General features: G+C 37.0%; 1 protein-coding gene and 1 pseudogene across 1 annotated transcript; one reads left to right on the plus strand and one right to left on the minus strand.

The window, feature by feature from the left end:
- Window positions 1-7,926: 7,926 nt before the first annotated feature.
- LOC125185707 lies at window positions 7,927-8,061 on the minus strand (annotated as a pseudogene).
- A 1,841-nt stretch (window positions 8,062-9,902) lies between these two features.
- On the plus strand, window positions 9,903-12,349 carry LOC125220348 (transcription factor MYB1R1-like). Its single transcript, XM_048122512.1, has 4 exons — window positions 9,903-10,107; window positions 11,474-11,694; window positions 11,792-11,949; window positions 12,271-12,349. Exons 1-4 carry the CDS (start codon window positions 9,903-9,905, stop codon window positions 12,347-12,349), a joined length of 663 nt encoding a protein of 220 aa, XP_047978469.1.
- The last annotated feature ends 2,163 nt before the right edge of the window (window positions 12,350-14,512 follow it).

The raw sequence follows: 14,512 nt of genomic DNA on the forward strand, positions 1-14,512 counted from the left end.
ATCTAGTTACATCCAGTAATAGAAAGCAAGAGATGGCAGCTGTGCCTGAAGACAAGAAATAAGAAAGAAGTCAAGTTCGAATAGTGGATTTTTTTAATGGTTGGAAAAAACGTGTGAAATTGAGAGGCTTTTGGCCTTTCACTTTTGTAACCTCCATTGTGTTAATGTGATGGTTTTAAATCCTAGACCTTCCATGTCCTCTTTTATGCCTATTGTTGGGAAGAAAGCAAACAACCAAACCTGCGGAAGCACAAGCGGTGTTCTTTCTCTCCCAATAACACAAGTTGATAATTATTTCCAACACAATGTGGCACGATAATATCAAAGACAAACAATCAGCATAAATATAAACTGAGACAATAATTTTGTCGTGGAAAACCCTTTGAAGCAAAAGGGAAAAACCACGGGACTTGAGAGTCCACTCAAAAGCTCCACTATAATATGTTTTTGCTACAAGATCAAATATCCAACCTCTACAACAAATATAAACTCCAACTAGGTTGATAAAACAATCTTAAGCAAATTACCAAAACAAGATGAGAAAATCACCAAAACAGGGGCTGACTTCGACACCAGAAAACCCAACCCTTACTGTTCACGAATCAACAATCCTACCGTACAATATCAAGATCTTCAAGTCGACTACCCATTGCCCGAATTTCAGCTCAATCGGAACCACGGATGAATACCCTAAAACACTATTTCTTTGAGTTTATGTAATTGATGAGACGATACCCCGATTTTATTCAACTAAATTCTATGATTTGGAAAGTCCAATTATCCCTTTGTATTCCCCTTCTTCCCGCTTCTTTCCCACCCGCCCGCGATAACCGTCCTTTCTATCCTTAGTAAGGGCGGGCGTAAAGAGAACCACAAGGAGAAATACAATTTTCAATAAGTCTTATCCATTTGTTCGAGATCCCATCTTCCATAAAACTTTAAAGCAAAAATGGCCATTGAACTCTATCATAAGCTTTTTTCCATGTCCAGTTTGAGCACCATGTTTGGGGACATCATACCTTTCCAAATTTCACGAAACATTTCTTTAGCCAAAAGAACGTTGTCACTTAACAACCGCCCTTTAATGAAACCGCTTGATTGGGCGATAATCATTAACATAAGAGTGGCCAACCTTGTAAAAGTTTGGAGATGATATTGTTCTAACATTAAAAAACTAATCGGCCTAAATTCAGCCATCTTATATGGTTCTTCTTATTTGGGATAAGAACAAATTTAAAGGGTTCCGCAATACCTCTTGGAATTTGAGTATAGCAAAGAAATCAGCGGCAACATCTTCCTATCAATGATTTCCCAACAAGTTTGGAAGAAAAGTGTTGAATATCCATCCGGCCCGGCCTCTCGCATTGATGCTAAAACGATCTTTCTTATCTCTTGGAAGGTGGCCTTTCCAATACCCATGTTCACATGGGATCGGAGAGAGAGATAATATCTAGTCGGGTTTTCCCAACTACCCACCATCACGGGTAGAGTCTCTTAAAAAAATTCTCACTGAGTTCTAATATCCATATCTTCGAAGAATCTTCTCCATCCTCAATCATAAGGATTCTTGATTTAACTCTTTCTGCCTCACCGACCTTAGAAGAATTTTGTGTTCCCCTCGCCCACCCATTTTAAGGACGCTTTCTCTTTGGAAAAACCTCCTCCATTTTAAGTATCGAAAAGAATTGCTGTTGTTCTATTTGTTTCTAATTGTAGAATCATGGAGGGATTTTGTTCATGTCTCTCCGAGCTTCCTTGGCCTCTAAGTTACGCCCTTTTTTAACTTCTAAAAGATATTACCAAAAACAAACCCATTCCAATTCTCAAACTCTTCTTTAGATGGCTCAACTTAATTTGCACATTAACCATACCATTCGTTCCTATTTCTTCCCCTCCAACACCTCTCAATTTCCCCTTAAGAAACAAGATGCCTCCCCCACATGTTTTGAAACTAAAGCGACGAGCAACACGAGGTCTAGGGACTCGGCACACTCCCAAGAGAGGGCGGTGATCGGATAAAATTCTTGGGAGATTTGTCACTCTAGAACTCAAACATCTTCCCACCCTTCGTAGCTTTTCCCCCTCTCAAAGATGTCCCCCCTGCCATTAAATTTAGGCCCATCCCACCCACGTCTAAGAGCTGGCAGTCAGCGATAGCCAAGTGGCCGCCTGAAAAATCCATCATTAGATTGCCCCCCTTTTTGTTCGCGTCACCATTTTCGATCGCGTCTTACAATCTAATTAAGCCGAGGCCCTTGAAAAATCCATCATTAGATACTCACGGTGACGATTATGAATCATCTTCCGAATTGATTATGAATATTCTAATGATTCGTGCGGTAATGAATGTAACCAATTCATACATATCAATCGGATTCATGTCGAATTTCTTCACGGTTCTTCCGTTTTAGAGATTACAAATTAATCGAGTTTCTTTAATCTAGCGGTTTCTTTGTGATATTCATCATCGAAGTTTCTAAGTTTCTTATGCGGGATATAAACTATAGTCGGATGAATACCGTCCTCGCCTCTCCGAGTCGCAACACCCAGTTCGGGACGCTACGTAAAACCAGAGGTAGGTGGCATCCTTGGACTTCAATCTTAATCGTAGATATATTCCTATTATTAGCCTTTGTAATAATATTATTTGGGAAATAGGAAGAGTACGAATAATATATGTACATTAATAGTACACAACTTTAATAAACTATACGGAGTAGTATATTGGATATTAAGTTTGATACCATCTTGATCCCAACCTTTTTCATACAAGTTTGAGATGTGGCCTTAGTTGAATTAAGTTTATGATGGTCGGAAACCATTAACTTCTTGGTGTTTGTTCCAATCTACCTATTCACTGAACCACAATATTCATAATCTTCTCCGGCTGAAAAACTCTGGCCTCGACTTAATTAAAGGCTCAATGATTGCCAAAACTGAGATTATGTTGTCTTTTACCAATCTTTTGATGATGCTTTGGGTATTTACATTAGCAACACCTAGAGCATTCCAAATCAGAATGTTAAGCGACATGTTAAACCATTTGCTGATGAGACCCCATCCATAAGCCTCCCCTTCTTCAAAACATTTTCCTCCACGATCTTCGCCACAACCAATGCAGCCCCTCTCCGGTTCTCTGGTTCTCCGGCTGAGTCTTCCTAATCATTAGAATATTCATAATCAACGGAAGACTCTGGCCTCGGCTTAATTGGAATCCCAGATTGAGTAAGAACCGATTAATTGTTGCATGATCCACCTGTAATAGTTCCCCAAGAAGGCCTCCAATTGCAAACAAAACAGATTTTCAAATAAGTGAATAGGTAAACCTATCAAGTTACACCAAACAACCGCAATAGGTGACTCAAAGAACGGATCAAAATCTAGTGTCTACTTAAACACTCTCATGGGGTAACGATCAACAAACCAAACCGGCATACCATTAGGCCCACTCAGCAGTTTTGCATAATCTTCAATCAATAGAAACTGAACTAACACATGCTTAGCATTTATATAGCTCCACGAAAACTCTCCCCTGAATTTCATACCCATGAACACCCTCTGAATATGGAGCGAAGAGGGTATGGAATAAGAGAACTTACCCACAATATCATATCCTAATTTCTCAGCAAGGAATTAGGTTTCTGCAGCCAAAAATTGGATTGAAGGAAACCCAAAACATTCGCCTGTCACACCCATCTTCCTAATCTTCTCCGGCTCAAAACTAACAGGCAAATTGCCCCTTGTGTGCACCACATCTGCCAACGAGGCTTTGTTGTTCCTTCCTGTATACGTTACCATCAGCTTTAGAATTTAGGTTCTCTTTGTTCTTATCCAGGTTCCCTTGGTCGATTATTCCATTCCCCTCAACCCCTCATTTCCCCCATTCCTCTGTATTTTTCTTTTCCCTTTGCAACCCTCAGACTGTCCCTACTCAACGAAGGAAACTCTTCCTCTGTATCCTTTCCCTAGCCAAGTACATCTACTTGTAACTTATTTCCATTCACCTCCACCTGACTTGTCTCCAGCATCAAACAGTCCTTCCCAGAGGCACCCATATCAGCATCCTCAGTCACTTGCTTCCCAATAAAGGCCATCTCCTGCAGCGGCTATGATGACATTAAATTCAGAGCAAGATCAGTTTGGATCCCAGCAGGAATAAAATTCAACTGTTTAGGGTCTCTCTCATCAGGCCGCCAGAAAGCACTACCCAGAGCAGTAGATGCTACAATCTCCCCAGCACTCCGATCCTTCTCTATCACTTCAATAGCTCCATCAGGAAACCCATCACCACCACCATCGTTGCCCTCCCCTCCCAAACCCTCCATCAAACCATCATCAGCTTCAAGACATTCTGAAATAGTCTCCAGCACCTATAAACCCCTACCTACAAACCCCTTCTTCCCCTCCCCCTTAATCGCTTCCAAATCAGACCCCTCCAACCCCTTCATCCCCGATTGACGTAGAGCTCTGCCTTGCAACCCACCCTTTCTCATCTCCGTTATTCTCATCAACGGCGATTTCGGCCTTGATTTAGCTAGCCGACAATGAGTAGCGCAGTGATTTCTTCCTTTCCAATCGCCTAACTATGGGTGAATAGAGTTCACCGCCCTCGCCCAGAATCGGATCACACTGTTCTTCAATTTCACCCACCGGAATCACCTCCAATCACCCGCTTCAACCATCTCACCAAAACAACCCCAAACAACAACAAACAACAGCAATAACACCAAACAACCCTCTCGCTTCCTTCCCTCGCCGATGAAAGCGGCGAAGAAACAAAAATCAGCCGACCCGGACCTAATCAGATTGTGGAAATTAGTGAAGCAATGGAACAATAGCGAGAAATTGCAGCGAAAATTAGAGGAAAATCGTTGTGTGAAAATCGCACATATTAAGTGTGTAAATCGCCCGACCCATCTTTTTTTAGGGTTTGATTGAAGTGGTTTGTGAATTAGTTCCAAAGTCACTTTACACAATTTCATCTCAAAAATAAAATCCCCAAATTCAAGAACCCTAAACTCAAAAACCATAATTAAAATTAGCTTTCATGCTTAACTCATACTAAGAATCCTTATAAGAGTCACATTCCATCGTTAATTTCAATCAAAGTTCGAAATTTTAAATATAGAACAAAAGACAAAAATGGATATTCATCCTATTCAACTTGGGACAATAAATTCAATCCAACTAATATCAATATTGTGCTTAGAATCAAGGTAGAAGAGCTTATGGAAGAATATAACCTTCAATGGCGCCATGGCTGAATGGAGAAAGAGCAGGAGGGGATGGAGTACAGAGAGGGACGTAGAGATGAAAGAGGGAAAGAGAGGGTTTCTGTTTTGATACATATTCCCACTTTTTCTTTTTCCATTCTTATTTCCTCTTTCTTTATTTTTCTCTTTTTTTTTGGTAATTACCAAGGGCAGTGACTATTCCCGTGCTGATTTGTAGGCACCTCAATGGGTGGGACAGCTGGCCCGAGGATTTAAAGCTGCTCCATACCCAAAGGCAGAGATCGATTCACGGGCCATTTGGTTAAGGATGGATGAGTCCCATGCCACTCGACCACACCCCTTGGGTTATCTTTATTTTTCTTTAATTCCCCGAAAGTACACGTGTCACTCCCCCCACCATATCATTATCCTTTTCTTCTTTTTGTTTCTCTTTTGTTTTTTAATCTCGTTTTCTTCTTTTTAATTTCTATTTCTCTATTTTTATGTTTCTAATAATAACAAAAAGGGTACAACACTCCATTATATTATAAACTCTAAATTTTAAATTTCTAAAAGTTAGGGATATTACATGATTGCACAAAGTATTGTTATCATTACTTATTAAGAAGTAAAGATGAGATAATTGAAGCAAAAGACTTCAGAAATGAAGCCGAAAATCAAATTAATTGTCGAATTAAGTGTTTTCGAAGTGATAGAGATGGTGAGTATGTAGCCTCGTTTAGAGAATTAAGCCATGCCAGTGGTATAATTCACCAAACCACAACTCCATATTCTCCTCAGTCGAATGGCGTAGCTGATCGTAAAAATTGAACACTTAAAAAGATGATGAATGCTTTGTTGATTAATTTAGGTTTACCCTTGAACATGTAGAGGAATTTTGTGCTAACGACAAATTATATCCTGAATAAGATTCCACTTAAAATAAGGATGTGACTCCTTATGAACCGTGGAAAGAGAAGAAACTTTCAATTCATACCTCAGAGTGTGGGGTTGCTTAGCGAAGGTAGAAGTGAAACCTCCAAAACAAGTTGTTATTGGCCCTAAAACAGTAGATTGAATCTTTATTGGCCATGCACTTAATAGAAGTGCATATCATTTCCTAGTCCATAGGTCAGTTGTGCTTTGCGTGGCTGAAGGAACAACAGTTGAGTCAAGGAATGCCATATTCTTTGAGAATGTGTACCCTTGCAAGATGCAGGAGGATCATTCTAGTGAAAGAGTGATGAATGAATTTATTAGCTCTAATCCTCCAAAAAGGACAAGGTTAAGTCACGAGGATGTAGAACCAAGACGTTGTAAAAGAGTTAAGTTGCAAAGACATTTGGTCCCGACTTCATAACTTTTATGTTGGATGATGAACCAAAGTAGTTGACAGAAGCGCCACTATGGCTCGAAACAATCAATAGTGAAATTGTATCAATTATGAAAAATAACACATGGGTGTTAGTAGACTTGCCAAAAGGCTGTAAGAATTTAGGGTGCAAGTGGATCCTGCGAAGGATATATAAAACTGATGGTACTATTGAAAAGTACAAAGCTCACCTAGTTGTAAAAGACTTTAAGCATCAAGAAGGATATGACTTCTTTGACACATATTCATATGTTACGAGAATCACTTCCATTCGGATGGTACTTGCGATTGCTGCTTTCACAATCATGAGATTCATCAAATGGATGTGAAGACTACAATGGTGAATTGTAGGAAGAAATATATATGGAGCAACCTGAAGGGTTTGTAGTACCTGGCCAAGAAAGGAAGTTATGCAAACTAGTGAGGTCTTTATATTGATTAAAACAAGCGCATTTGCAATGCCACTTAAAGTTTGACAATGTGATGTTAATAAATGGGTTCACTATCAATGAGTGTGATAAGTTGAAGGGGTCGGCAGCAGAAGCGTGCATCAAATAAATTTGCGTTCTATTTAGTAGATTATTTAGACAAAATCTATTCACGTAATTTTCACATGTAACATGCTCATAACTTGAATTAAACATGTTTTAAGTATAATTAAAACCTAAAACATATTTTTCTACGGAGCAGGAATAATACCTTGATGATTTTCCAAAGAATCGAAGATTGCTCGCTACTGCTCATTGTGAAGATGTCGAGTACTAAACCACGGATCTTCTGGCTGATTCCCAAACTCTATTCCGATATCAGTATGGGTTGATCTCACCGGGATACTAGGACTTGAAGAAATAGGACAGAAAAATTCAAGCTCACGGAGGAGAGCTGAAGGAGAAAAATCGTCCCTCACTGTGTAAGAGAGGAGGACAAAAATTTTGGAGTAGACAATAAAGTGTATTTTCTGTCTCATTTATTTTCCTATTTATATTAAGTTCCTTTTGGCCTAGACAGGGGTCTATGAAAGAATTTGGATAGGACATCCCCCAATTAGCTTTTTACTAATTAAATTGAACCCAATTTGGTATAAGTTTATATTGGAATAATACGAGCAGCCACTACAGAAGTAATATTGGACTGCCTATCCAAATCCGAAATTACAAGTAATCCGGATTTCCGTGTTGCTATTCATTTCCCGTTCTTAAGATATAAATGTCCATTAATTAATTATTGTCTGCTATGGACTTAATTAGATAACATCTTATTAATTCCAAGAGTGGACTTAACATGAAACACTTATTTATTTTTCATAGAGTAATAAAACTCCAACTAGCTAGGTTTTTTTTTGTGGGGTGCACCAGGCCCATGCAATAGTGCAACACAAAGGCGACGCGTGAAAGCCCAGATATCAAGCTACCTTAATGGGCTTTCCCCCTCAAAAAATAAATTTAATATCGTCTGGGCCAAAGGCGAATAATAAAACTTTGTTTCGCGATCCTCTTAAGGACATTATCAAACGAGACTCACCTCGCGCACGATTCGACATAAGAGCAATCCTAGCACCGCTAGATATTAATCACCACTACCCTATATATCAGGATTATTGGGTTGCGAAAAACACGCACCATTTCATAAGTCAAAGTAGAGCATAATCACCGTATGCTCAATGCTAACGTACATTAATTAAGAAATAAATATTTATCAAGACCTCGTCTTTCAGTAGATAGCATAAACACTCATCTCGCTGTTAGATCCGTTCAGTGCTCTACCACACCAGTGTCATCTTATTTCAGTAAGACTTAGAAATAATCGGACTGACATTTCAACCTTTCTCGATAGGTAGTCTAGGCCTATCTGGGTTCTGAAATTCTTCTTTTTCTTTGTTCAGAACTGACCGTGTTACCTAAAGTGGACGTCTCCCACATTCTGTCTACTAAAAGAAAGACTTATACTTTGTTACGTTGTTTATATATTTAAATATGCAATAAACATCCATTAAATGTAAAACATAACAACATTACGACAAAAATAATATGTTTTATTCCTTGGAAAATAAAATAAGCGTTTTTACTGTATTCAATTACTCGAAAGGTGATTTCTAGTATACAAACTCTAACAATAAGTGTTTTTACATTAAGATCTCAATGTGCATTTGAGTAAGCACACAGACGATTTTGATGTTTATCACAAACTGCACCCCACCAGATCTTGTGTGTATGGTGAATAGACTTGTGGGATGCTACTGGGTGTTCACGATAAAAAAAGAGTCAAGACGGGATTATTGAGCTTTACAAAGAAAGCATGACTAGTGGCGAAAGGATACACCCAAACCTGTAGGGTGGACTATGTAAAAACTTTCTCACTAGTGGCTAAGATGAGTACTATTCATGTCCTATTATTACTGTAACCAAAGACTGGCCGCTACATCAGTTTGATGTAACTAATGCCTTTTATGATAACGAACATTGAGAAATTTTCTCACTATGAAGGTTGAGATAAAGGTAAAAATCCAAAAAGAGAGAAATGTCAAGCCCATCATACCTTAGGAAATACCAATAAATTTTCATATTTATCTATGAATTCATCCGATACACTAAGATGCTATGATTATTGGATGATAGAAAACCGATACATATTAACAAATCAAAATACCAACATCATATTCTCAATATTACTTATATAAATTTAAAAATAAACAATCAATGAGAGATCACGTGCTTGGTTATTCAACAAGAAGTAGTGTTTATTTTAATACGATTCTAGTAAGTAGTATTATACCATATTGTCACTAGCAATCCAGTATAAGAATAATTTAGGATTCACAATGAGTACATATCTTTAGAAAAAAGATTTTTTTTATTCAATTAACAAAATCCGTACAACTTAATTAACATTGCAAGGAAAACCATATCGATAAATCACACGATCTTTACTAACATACACATCATAAATTTACTTCTTTACCTTGCATATATTAGTACAAGATTCTGCTTTTTTTAAGCCAGATTTTATTTTAAAAAAATTCAAAGATTCGGAATAAATTTCAACTATATATCCATTCATAATTCCACCGAAAAGCTAATTTCCTAATCCTCCCCGCGGCTAAATATATAAGGATTTTTAGATCATTGAAAATATTACCATCTTCCAATTTACCATGTTTATAAAATTCGATAATTGAATAATTTACCTAATCGAACACATTATGTTTCCAAAGAGCCAATTCCTCTAGGTATATATATATGCGACTCGATTCTCTCCACCTTCGTTCATCGAGTTTCTTATCCTTCCTATTGCTTTGCGTAGTTTGGCGGAAAATCACTATGCCGCCCTCCGCAGACTCCTCCGGTGGAAGCAACAACGGCGAGATCATGCTTTTTGGCGCAAGAATAAAAATCGGGAAGAGCTTGAGCATGAGTAACCTCTCCGATCATCTTAACAATCCGGAGGCAGCCAAGGAGGGCTGCGGATATGCCTCTGCGGATGACGCAGCGCCTAAGCCGTTCGCCCGCGCTAAACTTAAGCGAGGTTAGATCTGATTAATCATATACTACTACTAATATTTCATGCATGATATATTATAATAAAAAAAAGAGTAAAGGTCAAAATTGGTCCTAAACATATGCCAATTTTATCATTTTGGTCCTAAACTTTATCTTTTGGATTTTTTGGTCCTGAACATATGGAAATTTGATCATTTTGGTCCTCCGTCAACATTTCCGTTAATACTTAACGGTCAACCATTTTAATCACAATTTTGACCAACTTAAGCAATTTTTAATTATTTAATAACTCCTAAACATAACTTTAATTATTTTAAGAATATATCATTTAAAATAAAAAATTAAAGTTTTAAAAAAGAAGATAAAAGAGGAAGTCTGAACATTTTCCCCTAAAAACGCGAGAGAGGACGGCGCCGGCGAGCGGCCTGTCTCCTTCTCCTTCTTCATTTTCCCCATTTCCTTCATTTATCTACCTTCTTCCCCTCTCTCCTTTCCCCATCCATCACTCTCTCCTCACAATGGATCCGCCTTCCATCGCATCCTCATCTCCAGTCTCTCCCTCTGATTCACCCTAAATCCCCACCTCCCCCTCTCCTACTACTGCAAGCTCAAATTCAAACCCTTCCCCAACGAATTCGCCGACCTCTCCGTCCAATCCTCTGACTCCGACGCCGTCGACAGCAAAATCAACACCTGCTTCTCCCTCAGCAGGCTCGACCTCGAGAAATTGGCCGAGAAAAGCGGCGGATCCTCCTCCCTGAAGATCGAGATCCACCGCCGCGCCGCCGCCGGATGCGGCCTCCGCGGCAGCGGGAAGCTGGTCGGCTGCGTCGCGGTGCAGCTGGACCTGAGGGAGATTCTCGACAAGATGGGGAAGTGCGTGATTCATAACGTATGAAAAATCGGTGCAAATGGGTGGCAAGAACAAAATGGGATTTACTTCACCACAGCCGCGGAGACTTCATAAAGTATGAAAAATAAAAAAAAATGAATAAAATAATTAAAGTTATGATTAAGAGTTATTAAATAATTAAAAATTACTTAAGTTGGTCAAAATTATGATTAAAATGGTTGACCGTTAAATATTAACGGAAATGTTGACGGAGGACCAAAATGATCAAATTTCTATATGTTTAGGACCAAAAAATTCAAAAGATAAAATTTAGGACCAAAATAATAAAATGAGCATATGTTCAGGACCAATTTTGACCTTTACTCTAAAAAAAATTATACGACACGGTCTAACCCTTTCTTGGAAGTAAAATTAAGTCAAATTTGTTTCCTACCTTCGTCTACTTCGAGAAAAACTAGAGAGACCACGCTCGGAAAATTATAGTAGGTTTTATTGTAGTTGGGGATTGATTGACCTTGCTTTTGTTTTGAATTGTCAGGAAGTCCATCTCCATGGACAGAGGAAGAGCACAAGCAATTCCTTATTGGATTGGAAAAGCTTCAGAGAGGAAATTGGAAAGGAATCTCTCGCAATTATGTCAAGACTCGCACGTCCAGTCAAGTTGCAAGTCATGCTCAAAAGTACTTCCTTTACCAGGAAAAACTCAATCACCGTCCCAATCTCCGACGTTCTAGCATCTTTGCCATCCCCGTTGAATCGGTAAACCACCTAATCAATACTCCATATTATACATAGTTGTTGCCTCTTGCTTGTTCATAAATCAATGGCAATATTATGAAATATTTTGATGAATTAGGTTGTTGCAACGACGATGGAAGATGCTAGAAACGAGCAACAGATCCCGGCCTCTGTGCCTCAGCCTGTGACATCCAATGCCGATGTTCTGCCATCGATGCAAGGTGGGAATCCGTTGGAAAACTCTCAAAATTTCCTAGTGAACAATTCATCACCAATGTTTGTTCATCGTCTTGAGCCAGCAACTTCCTTTCGATCTATGTCACATCATAACTGTAAACATTCTTGACAAAAATAGACTAGGAGTATTTATAATTTTGTGTAAATTCATTCCCACCCCTAATTTTGTCTATTTAGGCTATATTTTTTACAACTAATGCAACAATTTTTCAAACATGTTGATATAAGAAAAAAAAAAGGTATTGTTCTAGCAACACGGAAAGTAACTTTGAGATTATAGAGCAAGGCTTTCATCCATGCATCTTTAAAACAATGTGAGGTTACAAGTCTGGATGGATATTTAAAGCCTTCTATTTGCAGAAGTATTCGTGGAATAACTTGCTCACTTATAGATTTGAGTAGTAAGATTAATGGGAAACCTACTTGGATTAAAGAATGACGGGTAAATAATTTATTAAATTAACTTAAACAGAAAATGTTATGTGCTACTATTATTATTGTTATGTGGAATAAAACTATAATAATAGTACTATAAACTTTGGTATTTTTTAAAACAAATTAAACTTAGTAATTGATTCGATTCAAGCACCAAAGATTGGTATGCATTTATGAATTTAACCATATTTGTCGACTATATATAATATTTAACCAAAATCGTCACTATATGTGAAAATTGTGATCGTAATTATGTATTGTTAGGTTATAGGGAAGTTATTGAAATTTAAAAAGTAGCCTAAAAATTAATTCGTTTTAGAAAATAAATTTGATATAAACGAATTAAAAAATAAATGATGGTGAATGGTTTAATCATGGAAATTTACGCTAAAAATGGACGAACTAAGAAGCGGTTTACGTGGTTTGGTATGAGATGCAAGGAGGACTTAGCTAGACAAAAACTCTCAATTCTCACGTCACTTAACTCTCAAGAACAAAATGACTCACCAAATCCCATTAATTGTAACACATTTGCTCTTCTCATATTTTTCGGGATTAAAACTCACAAAATTCTTCAAATAAGAATCTTGAACTTGTTAGCAAATTCCATTTTATGGTACCCCATTCATGTTCATAAAGGCCAACATATTCATATTGGGTCATACAAGGCCCAATCTGCTGAGTCCATCCGTCTTTAACAAATGATCTCTAAAAATATTGGCACACTAATTTAGTTGGCTAAACTTATTTACTTACGATCTAATTTATGCAAAAACTGCTGACATCCCAAAAGATATGAAAATTAAATATTTGGAAGCACTATCTATGTATGGAGATTATTCATCTGGTGTTTAATAATGGTAATGATGATGTAATATTAAATTCCTACTTTACTTAAGCCACCATTATTGGGAAAGTAATTCTAATTTTGTACTCCCTCCGTTCCAAGGTAATTGAGTTGTATTCCTTTTTATTTGTCCTAAAGTAGTTAAATCATTTTTCTTTTTTAATAAAAGTTTAATTCTTTTTTTACTTTACTCTCTCTTCTTCTCTCTTATCTTATTTCATTTCTTACTTTCATCTTTTCACTTTAATTTTTTAACAAAAATCATTTTTTTTAAAATTTATTTTGTGGATAAAACAAAATATCACAACTACCTTAGAACGAGAGAATTACGATGGATTGGAAAAAGAAGATCATTAAGAATCATATACACCCATTATATTTATATAGTACTCCCTCCGTCCCGCTTAAGATGACACGTTTACCTTTTTAGTTTGTCCCAACTAAGATGACACATTTCTTTTTTTGGTAACTTTCTCTCTCCAATTAATACACTCAACCACTTTTTCTCACTCATATTAAAATATCCATCTTTCTTATCTCTCTACTTTAATACTTACACCCACCTTCTCTCTCTCCAATTAAACACTTTAACCAATAACTCCTAAAACCCCGTGTCGGCTAAGCAATGTGTCATCTTAGCCGGGACGGAGGGAGTACATGCTATGAGCCTATGAGTGTGGCCGGCCATACACGCACATGGAGTATAAATTACTGCTACTGCTCTTCGTCACTTTGTCTCGTCGTTAAAAGAAATAAAGTTTAAAAGGTCAAAAGGTGCGAGAATAGTTGAAAAATAAAGAAGAAATAATAATAATAATAATAATAATAATAATAATAATAACAATAATAATAATAATAATAATAATTATTATTATTATTATTATTATTATTATTATTGTTATTATTATTATTATTATTATTACGGTGCTATTTTTTTGTTAAAAAAATAAAATGCCTTAATTTAGATGGGATGTCCCAAATTAGAATATGAATAGCTTATGTTCGGACGGGGGAGTAATAGTTAGTAAATTTGAAAGATTTGGTTAAATTTTGGTAAGTTCCATAAAATTTGAAAATAGAATAATGAATCACGAATTTTCAATTTTTTATCAATTGTCTGCATACAAAATGATGTTTTTTCTTATGCTGAAAAATTTAGGGATGTCAATTGGGCGGATGTCGGGTTATTCGTGTACGAACCATTAGGTTATAATTTTTTGGTTATAAATTTCCACTACAAAATACTTAATTTTTATGGAAATAAAAATTTTCACGCACTACACACACTTTACACAGTTGACATACTACACACACTTCACA

This window comes from Salvia hispanica, chromosome 4, assembly GCF_023119035.1.
Source record: "Salvia hispanica cultivar TCC Black 2014 chromosome 4, UniMelb_Shisp_WGS_1.0, whole genome shotgun sequence".
NCBI lineage: Eukaryota > Viridiplantae > Streptophyta > Magnoliopsida > Lamiales > Lamiaceae > Salvia > Salvia hispanica.

Bases quoted from the DNA above. Each gene is read 5' to 3' on its own strand.
- LOC125220348 (XM_048122512.1), top strand. From the start codon at position 9,903: ATGCCGCCCTCCGCAGACTCCTCCGGTGGAAGCAACAACGGCGAGATC. The intron at 11,695-11,791 runs GTAAACCACCTA...TTGATGAATTAG, and splicing joins TTGCCATCCCCGTTGAATCG to GTTGTTGCAACGACGATGGA. The intron at 11,950-12,270 runs GTTTGTTCATCG...TTCTATTTGCAG, and splicing joins GTGAACAATTCATCACCAAT to AAGTATTCGTGGAATAACTT.